Source organism: Rhea americana, unplaced genomic scaffold (genome assembly GCF_003343005.1).
Source record: "Rhea americana isolate MKP2758 unplaced genomic scaffold, rheAme1 scaffold_38, whole genome shotgun sequence".
Lineage (NCBI taxonomy): Eukaryota > Metazoa > Chordata > Aves > Rheiformes > Rheidae > Rhea > Rhea americana.
Window position 1 is genome coordinate 3363321 of NW_028186512.1, and position 15177 is coordinate 3378497.

General features: G+C 39.1%; 2 protein-coding genes across 2 annotated transcripts in view; both read right to left on the bottom strand.

The window, feature by feature from the left end:
• SMARCA5 (SNF2 related chromatin remodeling ATPase 5) overlaps positions 1–1275 on the bottom strand; it is a 26225-nt gene extending 24950 nt beyond the window's left edge. Inside the window, exon 1 of the mRNA XM_085313151.1 lies at positions 1239–1275. Within this exon, the coding sequence (XP_085169277.1) occupies positions 1239–1275 (37 nt within the window). The remainder of the gene's footprint in view (positions 1–1238) is intronic.
• Positions 1276–8621: 7346 nt separating this feature from the next.
• The window catches only part of GAB1 (GRB2 associated binding protein 1), a 54400-nt gene continuing 47844 nt past the window's right edge, over positions 8622–15177 (bottom strand). Inside the window, exons 10-13 of the mRNA XM_085313152.1 lie at positions 14327–14420; positions 13808–13931; positions 10805–10927; positions 8622–10547 (exon numbers count right to left, since the gene is read on the bottom strand). Coding sequence (XP_085169278.1) covers positions 10389–10547; positions 10805–10927; positions 13808–13931; positions 14327–14420 — 500 coding nt within the window. The 3' untranslated portion in view covers positions 8622–10388. The remainder of the gene's footprint in view (positions 10548–10804; positions 10928–13807; positions 13932–14326; positions 14421–15177) is intronic.

The window sequence follows — 15177 nt, forward strand, 5'->3', positions numbered from 1 at the left end:
CCAGGAACCGAGCCGGCTCCCCGCTCTCGCGAGAGCGCCGCCGCGAGCGTGGGGCGGCCCCGGAGCGAGCGAGCGCGCCTGCGCCCGCCGCGCGAGCCCCCACCCGCGCGCTCCTGATTGGAGGCGCCGCCGCGGCCTCATGGCGGGGAAGGGGGGCGGGGGCGGGGGGGCGCTCTGTGGCGTCACTGGCGCCTCGTTCGCCGCCGAAAGGGGCAGTAGGGGAGGGAAAGCCGAGCCGGCTCGCGGCGTGACGTCACGGACCGGTAACGGTCGGTGACTCCGGGGAGGAGGCGCTGCCGCAGCGACTTGTGGCGCTTGTCCCAGAGGGTGAAATGGGGGCGAGAAGCACCAAGGCACGATGAAGCCCCGTCCCCAGGCACAAGAGAGTCTAAAGTTGATGATTAGCCCAGGAAACGAAACCTGAAGCGTGTAAAAGCCCTTCACCGCCTTCCACAGAGGAGGAGGGACCCTGGGCCACCGCGGCCACGGCGACACACGGGAGTGAGGGGCGCGCGTGGGACAAAACCACACAGCACGGACTGAAACAGAGATGATCAGGGAAGGAGGAGAGATCTGTGCCCCAGGGCGGCCTGGCTTGCTGAGGACCACTGTGGCCAGACACTGCTTTTACCTGTGGTGGCTSGTTCAAGCCACAACTTACTTTAGTACTAAAATAACGTTACTTCCAAAGTTTTTGGAAATTATATTAGAGATAAGATTTCTTCCTGATACATTGTTCACACTGCAGCCTGCCTAGGTGCCTCTCAATACAGCTTTGAGACACATGAATTCAAGCAACAGACATGGGTTTCTTGCAAAGTCAACCAGCACACTGCTGCTACCCAGATAAAGCTGTGAAGGCTCATTACTAAAGTACAACTGGTATCACATTGATATGCTCCAAAAGAAAATATCAGGAAGACTCACCAGTGCTATGAAATAGTAGGTCTTGCATCAAATAGTGCTCTTCTCAGGTCAGTCACACTGACCCTCTCCCAGCTGGAGATACTATATTTCAAATAAAAAGACATGAATATTCCCTGACAAGCATCCCAGAGCTAACACCACTGCACTGAAGTCACGTTCCCTCTCTTTGTCTGGTTCAACGAGCCAGACCAAGCTTGCAGGTAGCAGCAGCATCTTTTATTAGACCAGCTGAAGAAGCCAGCCTGTCTGCTCCCATCTTCAAGCCACCACAAGCTAGAGCACCCTGCTTCAGAATGCGGCTCCCCACGTACCCCCGTGCTCGCAGTCGCTGTGGATGAGGAGCCCCATTTTGAAGCAAATTCAACTATCCCTACTCACTRTGCCATGAGCACTGACCCAAGTTCACACCGCGGAAGCAGCCTGGAGTGCACAAAATGGGCTCTTTGGGGAAGGAATGGGACAGGAAGCGCAGTTTCCACAGCCCCCCTGTTGCATTCCCACTGCTAACAGAGGCTGAGTCCAAAAGACCAGGCTAGGGCTAGTCTGAAGCAAAAGTTCCCCAAAGAGTATACAGTGTATACTGGGTACCCCACATCAATGATTTGCTCTACAAATCTACTCCTGTCAGTTTGTTACATTTGTGGATACATCTGCATTAACAAGACAAAAGGAGGTGCTCTGTGCTAATGATTATTACAATTCTTTTTTTTCTTCCGTTACTGACATCTTTTAAAAATTTTGAAATTAAAATAGTTTGCTCTGACATTTCTGAAACAGTGTCATTTAATTTCTGCCAAAATTATTCAGGAGAATACAATGAATTTCAATTTTCCCAGAACAGAATTTTTCAACTAATAAAAACTTTCCCCATGTTTCCCCAGTGCTTGTTCTCATCTCTCATGATAGGTGAAAAACCCAGTTCCTTTGCCAACTGCTTCTCTACAACAAGATGCATGATGCTTTTTTTCTTGCATGTCCACCCATATCTTAAGTTTTAAGTATATGCAGTACCAAATTATAGTAATCATTCATTTAATCACCTGTACTATCCCAGCATGAAGTTACCCAAGTCTTGTGTCCAGTTTTAATCCKCTCTGCCTCAGCTTCTACCTTCTCTCCTCATCTACAGTTGCTTCTGATGATGCAGTACAATGTGTGAGGTGCGGCCAGTARGAAAGACTTGTAAAACTTGTAACTATTAGACTTGTAAGTAGCATGAAGGGCAAGCATAATTAAAAAAAAKTTGTCAAAAATAGAAAGGAAGTCTAGAAGTTCTGAAGTTTCATAAGTAGAATAGAAAAACTAAATCAAGAAGAAAAGGCTTCCAAGTTAACATGAAGAAGATACTCACGAATGCACAAAATCTGAGGAGTCCAAATATGGAGCCTGAATGYAGAAACCTTAAAAGCAACCAGCAGCATAAAGAAAATCCTGACAGAGACTGCTAATGTGCTAAACAGTAACATAAGGATAAATACACAGAAAGGTGTAAAAATCCTCCCCCAATCAGCACTGAGTTCTGAACTGTAAAGACAAGTAATTATTAACATGCTTATGAAGTTAGTAAAGAACAGTAATTACAGATTTTTTCAGCTCTCTTAGGCGACACGTCTTCTGTTGCTAAGTTGTGTAATCGTAATTTTTTTAATTAATATTCTTTAGAGGACTTGTTAARTAAGAAATTGAACTAACACACCACAAATAACTACTCTAAAAGACACTATTAGCTGTACAGCAATTATGTTAATAGGCACTGCTGCACATATAATAACACTACTACTTTTCAAACCTGATTTAGTTAAACATTAATTTTGGGGGAAAAAATGTCAGAAAGACACAGGAAATCAAAGTAAGATCCTACCAAAGAACCAAGTGTCTAGGAGAAAACGTAACAGCATGTACACAATTTGTTATGGTGCAGGGACAGGGGATTTCAAATGACCAACAGAAAAGAAAAATGTGACAGATAAATGTGTGACCAATAAATGACAGATAAACTGATAAGAGTTTTAGAGAAGTGTCTGACCAAAAGTCCAGTAAAGCTACTTCAGTAGCTCTGAGGAGAATGCCACAGCCAGCAGAATAGATGGTTGTCAGCTAAGTTTTCTGAAGGAAATAGTAAGGACCCACACAGTTTCAGTTACCCTGAAAAGATGGTCAGTCATACAGGTGGAAGATATTAGATAAAATATACAGTTGCATTCAAGTTCTTTTTTCTTTATTTTTGGCAGGGGGGAAGGTGTAAGTGATACTTGAACTCTCTCAGGTTTTGGGTGGTTTGGTTGGTTTGAGTTTTTTTTTTTTTTTGGGGGGGGGGGAATATCATCCCATTTGCTGAACAGAAACTGCTTAATTCAAAATTTCAAATTTTCCATCTTTCTAGATAATGTACATCCTTAAAAAGAACCTTGAAGATCTTAGCACTATTCATCAGAAATTCATCACTAAAATAAGTATTTATACAAGAACAACTTGGCAAAAGAAAAGGAAAACAACTGACAAATCCATGTGGCCAATCACACACCCCAAAGGGACATTAGCACAACACTAGGACTGAAGTAAGTTTGCGGGAAAACTCAGTTCTCCAGACTGGGTACAACCATAATCAGCAGCTATTCACTTCCTTGCGAAGTGTTCTGAAGGGACCTTCGCCACAGCGGAGGTTTGGATGGCTGGTTTAAGAAAGGGTTAGAGCCAATGTTTGCTGGTCGCTAGTCCCACACTTGAAAGAAAAAGCAGCTCTCCTGGTGCACCAGGATGCAGGGGTGTTCTACAAAAGCATACAGACCACAGCTAGGACTACAAGAAAACTTGAGGAAAAAAACTGAACCAACAGTGAGACACAGCACAGCTGATAAAGACTAGTAACAAGTGTGTTCTCAGCCCAATCCTAAATTTTATTCCATTCCTTTTACAGAAGAGGAAACAAACCACCACCTCCCAAACCTCTCCAGAGCTACTGCAAATTTCTGCTTCAAACTCTTTCTATATAGTTTTAGGTCATCACGTTTTCAGAGTCGGTTGGTGCCTTTCYGGCACTGGCTGCAGAATTGTTTTCCCCAGCTCCAGGCCCCAGAGCCCYGGAAGCTGGGGTATAGCTGCGCTCCCTGGCACACAGCGGGGAGGGGGCACGYGGCAAGGCAGATCGGAGGGTACATCCTGATCTTGGCAGCCCTCTTCTCTCCCTCTCCTTTTAAAAGGAAGTTCTTTAAAGATTAAGTCAGTGCTCCCTTGAACTTAGCCAAAGAACAGACCTAACGGTAATATTGTCTTTGGACTCCACATCCTCCATTTATGTAGGAAAGAAGAAAGTTAGACTCAACAAAAAGCAAATAATATTTTTAGAATTAAGTTCCTAAACTTATATTTACATACCTGAATAGAAGTCAGACTATTTTCAAGAAGTTGTTGCTACTTCCGTTTACTTCAGTATGGTTATACTGGTGCCCTGGCTATTAAAGTCTGCTCTTCTCATTTATGTGCCTATGGAACTGGCAATCCTATTATATGTAGTATCTTAAATACATACATACATACATACATATATATATATATATATATAAAGCTTAACATTAATGCCTCTATAATGCTATCTCAGCAGAGGGTGATGCAATTACTGCAGTCTCAGACTGAGGCACTCCAGCAGGCCAGTCTGAAGCATTTTGCTTTTCTTCATCCTAAAGGCTTCTTTTAGCTCTCAAACTCCCAGGCCAGCATCTTTCACCACTAATAGGTGAGGGGGAAAAGTCTTAAACAAGCTATTTCAATTAACCTGCATAATTTACAGGTGTGTGAAGTTAGTAAATTAACTTGAATAAAACATTAACATGTCCTATGGTGAGCCTTTTATTTCTCTAAAACAAAAATACTTCATTTCACATTTAAAAGTGCTCAGCCAGTTCTATACTTTTGTATCACACCTTACAAATGTCTTAAAAAGTTTGGACTTTCAACCAAGTCCCACATACACACACTAACACCCAAAAGCAGCTGGAAAGAACCTCAAAGAGCATTTAATAAATTATTATAACAGTAGCTAATTTCTTATTGGATGTTTTCAAAATTGATGTAATACACATTATCTTTCACTGCAGAGATACCTGACCAGGAAAAGGCTCAGCAATTATGGTGGGTGCTGTAAGGATCTTCAAACACAAACCACGATGATTAGTACAGATACTGATTTTCTTGCTGAAATTTTTTTTCAATAGCTTTGCATTTTATGTTCTAAATGTTATGATAATTTTTCTATTGTGTGTTCTACCCTAGTAGGCTAAAATACTTAAAAACAGGTGGGATTTTGTTTCTAACACAGAGTTAAAGGCCCATGCCCTGTGGTCTGGAAACAAGAAAATAATTGTTTTGGCCTGCTAAATTTGGCATCATAATGAATACTTATTTTGTAAGCTGACTTTACAAATGTGCCTAGKGTTTCTTAATTTATGGGTGTACTCAGCAGGTTACACAATTGTAATACTTCAGCTAACCTCTCTTATGAAAAAGTCAACAAATCAAACAGATCAATCCCTTCCRATTCCCATTAATACCAAAACTTTCTTTTAAACAGTCAAAAAATGAAATCTGCACGCATCAGAGCAGTCTAGCTGAGTTCATCTAAGGGATGTTGGGAAGCCTCTCAGCTAGTTCTGCATCCAATACCAGTTATTTTCCCCCACTGTTGTTACTGAAAATTATTGTCAAAGATGCTGAATCATAAATATATACTGTGGGAAATTACTCATGRCAAAGAYATTACTCAMAAGCATCTCAAKTGCCTTTTTTTTGTCCCGTTCTTTGTTCCTGGACATAACTCATAAGCATCTCAAGTGCCTTTTTTTTGTCCTGTCCTTTGTGCCCTGAGACACCTGGCTGCTTGTTCAGTTGAAACAAAAAGATGAGCAGAACCAACCAACAAGTTAAGTCTTTTGATCATCTGCACCAAAATCAACAGAATGGTTTTGTGGAACACTTAATAAACACTAATTGTTGGACAAGCCCCTTTTTGGGTGTTCACCAACAGCATAAGTATTTCCACGTAACAGGAAGGACAACAAGAATTGAACCATAAGTTTATGAAAGGTTTGGTGCAACACAGAGATGCTCAGCTAACACGAGAAATAGAGGCTAGTATCCAAATTTAAGTTTGCCTGTGGACAGCACTCAGCTTCTTAAGAGTTGTACAGAAAAAAAAAAATCCAAGCAGATTAAATACTACTACTGTTTCCACAATTGCACACGAATAAAGTTTTATGGAAATAACTTTTTCTTGACCAAATAAAATATCCTTTGTCTTTTCATGACACAATCCTTTATGGTGAAGGCAGGTATGGAAGGTTTGTCCAGGGCTGGTAAACTTCCAGAGCAGTTTTGCAAGACTGCAATATATATAAATTGTTGTTGCCTCTACCCATAGTCAGRATGACTTTTAACTTAATTGAGTGTTGCAATCAGTAATAGCTAAACTTAATTGTGATAAAAATCTTGCTTAGCTCATAGTGCTGTAGAGCTGCCCATTGCTCCCTATTTAGCTAAATGGGGCAACGAATTTTAAATTACAAAATTAGAATAGTCGTCTTTAACTCGTTTGTAAGCTTTATATGGAGGATGATGTCATAACTGTCATACAGAAACAGATTATTAAAAAACATTTATATAACACCTAAGCAAAAAAGACTGAGCGCATTTCTGTTTTTTTTTCATCTTTTTAAATATCACTTTTTCAAATTTCCAGCAGAATGGAACAGTTATGCTTTTGCACCTGCATTTTATAGGGGTAATAGTGAGTAAGWGACAGTATGTCAAAGTAAGACAATCAGTACTTACCAGAAAAAAAGAACTGTTCAGATTATAGTATCAGGTACTACTGAACTATATTTAGAGTCAGTCTTAGAGAACAAGGCATTAAATTTCTTCTAATTTTGTGAGCATTTTTGTGTGTATTTGAAGACCTATTTTCACACATATACTTGCAATTTAAAATGACTCCTGCTCACAACATATACAGTGATGAAAACTATCTCCATGCTTGATTACATACTACTTTTGCAGAACAAGTGACAACTTAACCTGTATGGAAAGGAATACTTAATAAGCAACACTGACGAGCTGCTTTAGCACTAGTATCTACCAAGGTTTTCATTAGCACCTATCCCTGTAGCAGATGAGTGTCCTCAAGTAGCTGGTAAATCAAAATTGCATGAGGCTAACAGTCTAGTTTTTCCTTCTACTACCTTCACATTTAGAATCCATTCACATTTAAAAATTGATATTCCTACCTTTAGAACATCCAAAAACCCTGACAAACCTGCAGCATGTAATCCCACCATAGCTGCAGCTGAAAAAGTGTATTATCCAGTGTTAGTATCGTGTCTCCAATTCTGAATGTCCTTTGGACAACATGTATTACGGGAAATCAAGGGGAGAAAGTGGTTTAGAAATCTAGTAAATTAACTTTTAGAGTATTACTTAAGTATTATACTAGTTGCAAAGGCTGGAAAGTGTTTTCCATAACAAAGTGTGTGKGGGGAAACTCAATCACAGTAAGAATTAACATCACAAATATTGCCCAATTTAAAAGGAAGAAAGAATAAGCATAATCTGTAAACCAAGTAATGATGTCAGCAAGCTTAGAGCAAAACCATCTGTCATCACTGGTCCAACAACAAAGGCCAACCTAGGAAACTGATAGTGAAGCATAAATGCCAAAAAGAATTAGAGATGCCCAAAACATCTAAAAAGATACTTTAGATATGAGTATCAGTGCTTGACTATAAAAATCCAGAGTAAAAAAAAAAAAAAAAAAAAAAAAAAGTCTTGCAGTTTTGTTCCTAAACATTTTGAGGAACTATCCCAGTGCATTCTTGAATAACAAAAGCAGCGTTAAAGAGGAAATGAAATCGTCAAGCTGGAAACCTAAACATACACGTTCCCACGTGTATGCTGGGGGTGAAGGATGGGCTAGCAGGGGCGCAGGATGAGCAGCCCTTCGATGTCCCTCCCCAAAGCTACCCTGTCCATTGAGAGAATGAAGAAACACAAGTTTCAATATGCTGAGACCAGCATAATCCTTGGGCACATGTGTGAGTATGTCTGTCGTACGCCATACAATTCTTCACCACCATGATAAACACCGAAAGAACTATTTAAGAGAACTGAAGTGTGGAGATTACCTCACCACACCTGCCAAAAGTCAGAAGCAATCCCACCATGGTCACGCACTGCTGTCACTGCACCAGCAGAACGCTTGCAGCCAGTCTCCTACAGCAAGGTACCTCTACAGTATTTTTTTAAACTATCAAGTACTCACCATGTCCATGGMTGCTTCAACTTACCATCAGCAAAGGGAAGTTTGTTATTATTATTAAAGAGCTTTGAAGCCGAATGGATTTATTGCTCCAAGATCTTTAAAGATTTGAACTAGTTATGCTTAAGCAATCAAGCTCCCTTGAAGCCTATTATACCACTTTTCCTGGCTCCCAGAAGCCTGGGACTCAGTTTAAATTTAGCTATTTCAAGGGGGAGGAAGAGGGTTTTCAGAGAGATGCTTTAAAAATTTTTACATGTATTTTTTTTTGAGAAGTACTAACTGTTGTATCTAAGATACACAATTTTGAAATATCATGGTTGGTATCTAAGCACCTTTACACACACATTAAATACTGCTTTGCCGTTTCACAGGACAGAGTTTACACATCAAAACTGAACAACTTGATTTATTTAAAATTCACCTCAAAAATGCATTGTGTTTAGTTTCTTTTTTTTTTAAAAAAATGAGCATTCAAAGCATCAAAATTACTAATTTTAAAAGAATCTTTGTTAAGAATAAGATAATTTACATACTGTAGTTTGTGGCTGTGATGGGAGAGAAACAACCAATGGTAGATTAGGCACAGTACTGAGACCAACATGCCAGAAAATAACACACTTCTATGCTCAGCTTTTAAATGATCTGGACAAATTAAAGCAAATGGGTGGGGAAGAAAACCCCAACAATTTATGTAAGGGCATTTGTGTTAAGGGGAAGAAAAAAAAGTGTTAGTAAGTTTTCTACCTAGACCTAGACCTAAGGTCATTCACATATTTAAAGAACTCTCTTTTCTTCCAGATAACGAAAACATTTCTAAACCAAGGCAGATTATTACTTGGAACCAGCATAGTAACATAAAGGATCACAGTATACAGAGCTTAAAATCCTGTACCAGGAAAGAGCAACAAGTGGTTTACAAGGGGATCACTTAGGTATATTATCTAATTTTTAAAAACAGATATAAAATATCAGTTGCATAGGGATTTAAATATAAGGCCAAGCAGGAGATTAAAGTAAAACAAAGATCGTAAGAAGGGCACTATGGTGTCAAAACATAGTATTTCCATTTGAATTAATGTCTAATTCAAAATCACAGTATTTTGCTAGTACTGCAAACAGTGAATGTCAAACTGTCCCATTAATCTCAAACTGAAAACTGACATTAGAACTTCTAAATAGTACAAAACTAAAGCTCACTGTCTAAACCTGATCAGTGTATTAGCACAATAGTGCTTGGTACGTACCTGATTTATATACTCTACCTTCTGTAAATAATATAAAGGTTATTTCTTGTTAATAAGTGTGAGATCACAATATTACTGCATGCCATCCGTGGTTTGCAGGCTTACTTGATATTTAATTATTCAGTCTTTAAAAGTGTAAGATCCCACCCGGCAGAATCTTCACCCATTGAACACAGAACACTGTCATTAATAAAATACAATAGGAGTTCCACCACTAACAACTAACATATAAGCCAAGACTGCAGGTCTAAACCCAGTATAGTTCATTATTATTAACTCACAGCAATTTTTGTTAGGAAGATAACGTGTAGACTTCCAAATAATCTTGTATGTATTAAATATAAACAAGTACATAACTACCGGTCTTCTCTTGACATTTCAAGTAGATTATTCAATTGTGAAAGTATTTCTGCAAAAATCGATTTAAAGTTGTTAAACTGAAGTTCAAATATTAATTCCCATATCTACAAGTAGCTTAATTAACCTAAAATTGTAAGGAATAGTAGTGTAAGGAAAAAAATTCTCCAGATGAATTAGGCATTAAGGTACACTAACTGGGAATACCTGAACCAACATCATAACAGAAAAAGTGCATAAACATAGTAATACTACAAATGTGTTAACTACAGAACAAAAGGTTTTCTGAAAGCTAAGCAACACTATTTTACATGTTATTTACAGGTTCCAAACTTTCCAGAGACCACAGAGCCAATTCAGGATCTTAAAATTCCTTTGATATATTTGAAGCATCCTTTGGCTTCCATCTTATTTGGTCAAGAACCTATTCACACACCAGTGAATCATCAAGTACTGTACAGTCAATCAACACTGCCATTGTGGTTCTGTAATTCTTCAAAATTCAGAGTGATAAATGACACTTCTTTCTGTTCTTTGAAGATAAAGTTGTATTTTCATTTTACACTTTTAGTAGGTGTTTCAGATTCTGTAGACTGTCTCCCATCAGTCCATGCTTCTCGTGTGCTCTTCAGTGCTAGTGTTTTCTGCTGGTCAACCACAACGTAATCAACTCTTTCATCTGCCACGCTGCTGCCTGAACCACTGCTCTTTTTCTGGAAAAGGAAAGGGAGAGTGAAAGACACATTAAGACAAATTAGCAATAAAAACTAACTAGAGGTCCCAGACAGATCCAGGACAAGTAGAGCTTCCTCTGAAAAATATATAACACGCTCTCTTACTCACTGCTTGACAAACTAATTAACATGATCTTGCTGGGCGGGGAGGAGGGGGCCTCACCTTCCCAGCAACTACTAGTGAAGAGATGCTAAACTCTTCATGGCAGAAATGCTGAAGTTCAAGATTTGCTTACCTTACGAGGTGGGGTAGATTTCCCAGAATCTAGGTCCAGATCTAAATACTCTACTTGCTTATCGCCTTTAGGTTTTACCATAGGGCTGCTTCCTCCATCAAGGCTGTTGCTACCAAACAAATTCTGAAATTATAATATAAAAACTTCAGCTGCAAATGCACATTCTAATGGGCCATATTATCAAATATGCTTACTACAAACTACTTAAACRTTCAAGGTTAAAGACCTGACTGAGTGCTCTTGTAATGTGTTAAGCCATGCATATTTTATTGATACTGTGTAACAAGGGAACACATTCTAAGTCAAAAATGAAAAAGAAAAAGAAAAAAAAAAAAAGCATTGAGCTTGGGATACAAAGTCAAAAGCTAAGGGAGGAAAAGCCCAGAAACCCAACAACCAAACTCCCAAACTTAAGGGTGCCACCAAACCAAATCTGTGCTTTCCACCTCATATCCCTTCTGTAGCATGAGATAAGGATGGAGTGTGTTTTCTGAATATATATTGTGTCTCAAATTTAACATRATTTAATTAAAACTTCTGTATTTCTTTAAGTTAGCTTCAGAATTTCAGCCTTACGACAGTGCCAAAACTTCAAAAGAGATTTTTAAATTTCTTTCAAAAGCCATCATAATTAAGCTGAAAATCAAAAGGTATTATTCAACTGATAAAACTGAAAGATTAAACAAACTTTGAAAAATTTGGGTAAGACTGCCTGAACTAAAGTTGTACTGCATGTACCTAAATTTCAATTAGCYCAGACTTTTACAACCTCACCTCCTCTGTCCTCTCCCAGCCTGATCCCTCCCTCTTAACAGGTGTTATAGGAACAGTACAATAGAAGGACTCTTCTCTAAAAGATAAAGAAAAAAAAAGGAAGACAGAGGGCAGCAGTCAGCAAAAAATGAAGAGCAAGGCAAAGGAAAGACAGAAGGGCAAAGCTGACAGCAACTTGAAGGAAAAAGCAGAATATTGCTCATTTTATTAAGTAAATCAAAAGTATGACACGTCCAAACACGATACTCCAAAGCTGATGACAGAAATGGATGAAAGAGTGTGTGCTTCTTTCTAAGATATAATTAGAACAAATAAAAATTTCCAAAATGTCCATTTAATAAGCACATTAAGACAACAGCCTTGAGATATCTGCAAACATTCAGGTTCTCTAGGAAATAAAATACTTCATGGGTTAAAGCTTAGTAGGCTTGGCTTTTTCAGTGTGAGTTATCTGTTACATCTATATCACCCAATTCATTTACATTAAGTGGTAACAAGGACAAACACAAACAACCAATATAAAGCTAATTTTTGCTGCCCAACTTCTCTAAAACATATTTCTTCATATTTAATGCATAAAAGTCAGAATCTGCATCAYCATTTACAGGATAAAAAGATCATATTATTCCTTAAACAGAAGAGGGTCTATACTTCACACAAACTAGACAAGCATAATATATGCATTAGAAAAAAAATCTAATATACTTAAAAACAAAGAAAAATCTTCAGAGCAACCTTGAAGAATGAATGGTGCAAGCAAGCGTAAGATGTTAATGACAGGCCATCCTCACTGTGATACTGAACATCTTAGCACTCAAGTTAAACCCCTGAAATGGCATTCTAAGACTCAAGAGAAACCCCCACTTTTAATTGCAATTCTGCAATAGACAGGACTGCGGGTATAAGCAATCTGCAACCTTTATGTAAAATGGGACATCTCTTCCAAGTGCAAAATGGGATGTTCCCGGCTACTTACCAGTGCCTCTTGCACAGTGCTCTTGTGAGAGATCAGTTAGTTTTTACATCATTGGCTCCCAGCTGCAGACAGGCACTTCCCCCAGGAGGTGCGCTCGCAGCAGCAGGTCAGACATGGTGCAGGGCACAAGCCAGCACTTTTCTGCCGGGCTTGTGACCTTGCACTGAGTCAGAGCTGTTGCAGAGAAGCCAGCAGCAGGGGCTCACRCAGGGGCTGCCCTGGGGCGGCATCCAGGGGCAATAGCGTGAGCAGGAGGGCAGGGAGGCTGGAGAAGATGGGGAGCGAAGCCAGCACAGCAGGGATGGGAAAAGCAGGCAGCACTGTGAGAAAGGAAGGGTTCAGGGCATAGCGAAATGGGACAGCACGTGCCGTCCGTGAGAGCAGGCAGGCAGACAAAGCAGAGAGGGTAGCAGGCAGGCCCTCCCCCAGAGAGGGCTTGGGAACCAGAGCTTTCATAATGCTTTAAAAATGAAAAATGCTACTGTACTTGCTAAGTAAGAATCCAAGCAGTAAAGACATCGTGAGTACATAGAAACTACCCTGAAGCAAAAGTTGGGCTAAAGGTACAAGTTTTATACTGAACCACATTTTAGTTTAGGCTTAGGACTTCTCCACCTCTTAAACACAGCACGCACAATTGATTTTTCTTAACAGGTTCTTCACTGACTGTAGAGCAAGCTAATATCTGAAACTACACTCAAAAAATTCTACCTGAGAGGAAAAAAAGTAGATATTCAGTACACACAGACCCCTTCTATACTTTTAAAAAAGAAACGTAATAATGCACATGTAGCTCAGATTTCATAGAATGTAAACAAATATCAATTATCTTCCCTGTTCTTCCTACATTTCTTGGAAGATGTTCTTTAAAGAAAGGTTTTAAAGTATGCCTCAGAAGTCCTAAAATAGTTTATTTCCCATAATGTCACAGCTAGTGCCTACCCTGGGACCAACAATTACAGACAAGGCGGGGGGGGGGGGGGGAAAAAAAAAAAAAAAAAAAAAAAAGAAAGAGAGAGAGAGATGTTCTGAATTGCTTTGCAAAACAGATATGCATACTAACCATACTTTAATTAGATACAGTTATGCTCTTATTTTTCTCAATGCAATCTTAGCAAAATTACAGTCCTTTTTTAGAGAGGTTTTTTTTGGGGGATCTAGAAATGCAAAGGAAGACGATGTTGGAGTGTTTGCATGACTTAAAAGTAAGGACTGCACAGGAAGAGAGTATTTAAGATGTAGATTTTACATACTGGGTCTTCAGTGGACTGATTTGGATTCATGGATACATAATTCTCTTCACTGTCGTGCGAGTCACTGCTGGAAGTTGTGCTATGAACTGAATCCGGTCTGGGAGACATGGGAAACCTGGAGGAGCTAATTACCAGGAATTATTTTACAAACAATACATCTTGAATATTTTAAACCTCCTGGTAAACAACAAAAATAAGCATATTAGAGCTGAAATTTCAATTCAAGTAGCATTTTCCGGTTATACAGTTCTTTAATATTACAAAATAAATATCCATATTGACACACTTTGTTTCAATGCATGTGTGCATACTGTATATATTTATATAGATACACACACACACACACACATATACACACACACATATATACACACACACACAGAGATACACACACTTCCAAAATAAACCTCAATCTATTGCACAGGCTAAAAAACCACAATACAGATGCACATATACACTTACTCACACTTCAGTCAATGAAAACAAATGGTCCAAATGAGGAAAAGCTAAGAAACTTACTCTCGTGCAAAACTTCTGGTGATAGGAGATCTAACTGGGGCTTGTAATTCTTCCCATTCAGGCAGAGGTTTTATTTCTAGTGGAGCTGGTTTTGCTATATAAGAAACAAATATTCTTAAAGCACAGAACATTTCTAAACAAACTTAAATTCAACAGCTTTTCAAAGTCTAAACACGAAAAAGAAATACCATGTTTTAAAATAGTAAACACCAGTTAGGGAAAGGAGACACTGTTCAGTTTCCGAAAGTCATGATACATTTGCTTGTATTTTAAGCTTTCCCGTTATTGAAAAGAGTAATTAGAAAAAACATAATTTAAGAATCTTGCAACATATATTTTGCACATACAGCAATTCTGTTTTGAAAAGAGACTCCGAAAATGGCAATGTCATGATCTGCGTTAATTGTGTCACACCGACTTGCTGAGCTGACAAGCACAGGTCCGGTTTGATCGACTGTTTCAACTTAAACTGCCAGCACAGCCAACTCCGGATACTTTTCTTGGCTCATGGACAATTATTATTATGCAAAACCTGCCCTCGCTGCATGGATGCGCACTTACTGATTAGGATTCACAGCTGAAAGTGTGGGCAGAATCTGTGACTGAGGTAAAGTTTGCAAAACTGACGGATAAGCCACTACCTCGCTTAAATTCCCGAGGTGTCTGGCTTGCTTTGGTGCTCGTCAACTGTGGCGCAGAGCAGCAGCGTGTCATTAACRACAGCGAATATGACTCCAGAAAAAGTGCCATTTCAAATTTCCATTTTCAGAACAGAACCACAAAATAAGTATTAGCAAGAAATACATTATCCCTTCCCCCTTTCTTTCTTTTCTTTCTTTTTTTTTTTTTTT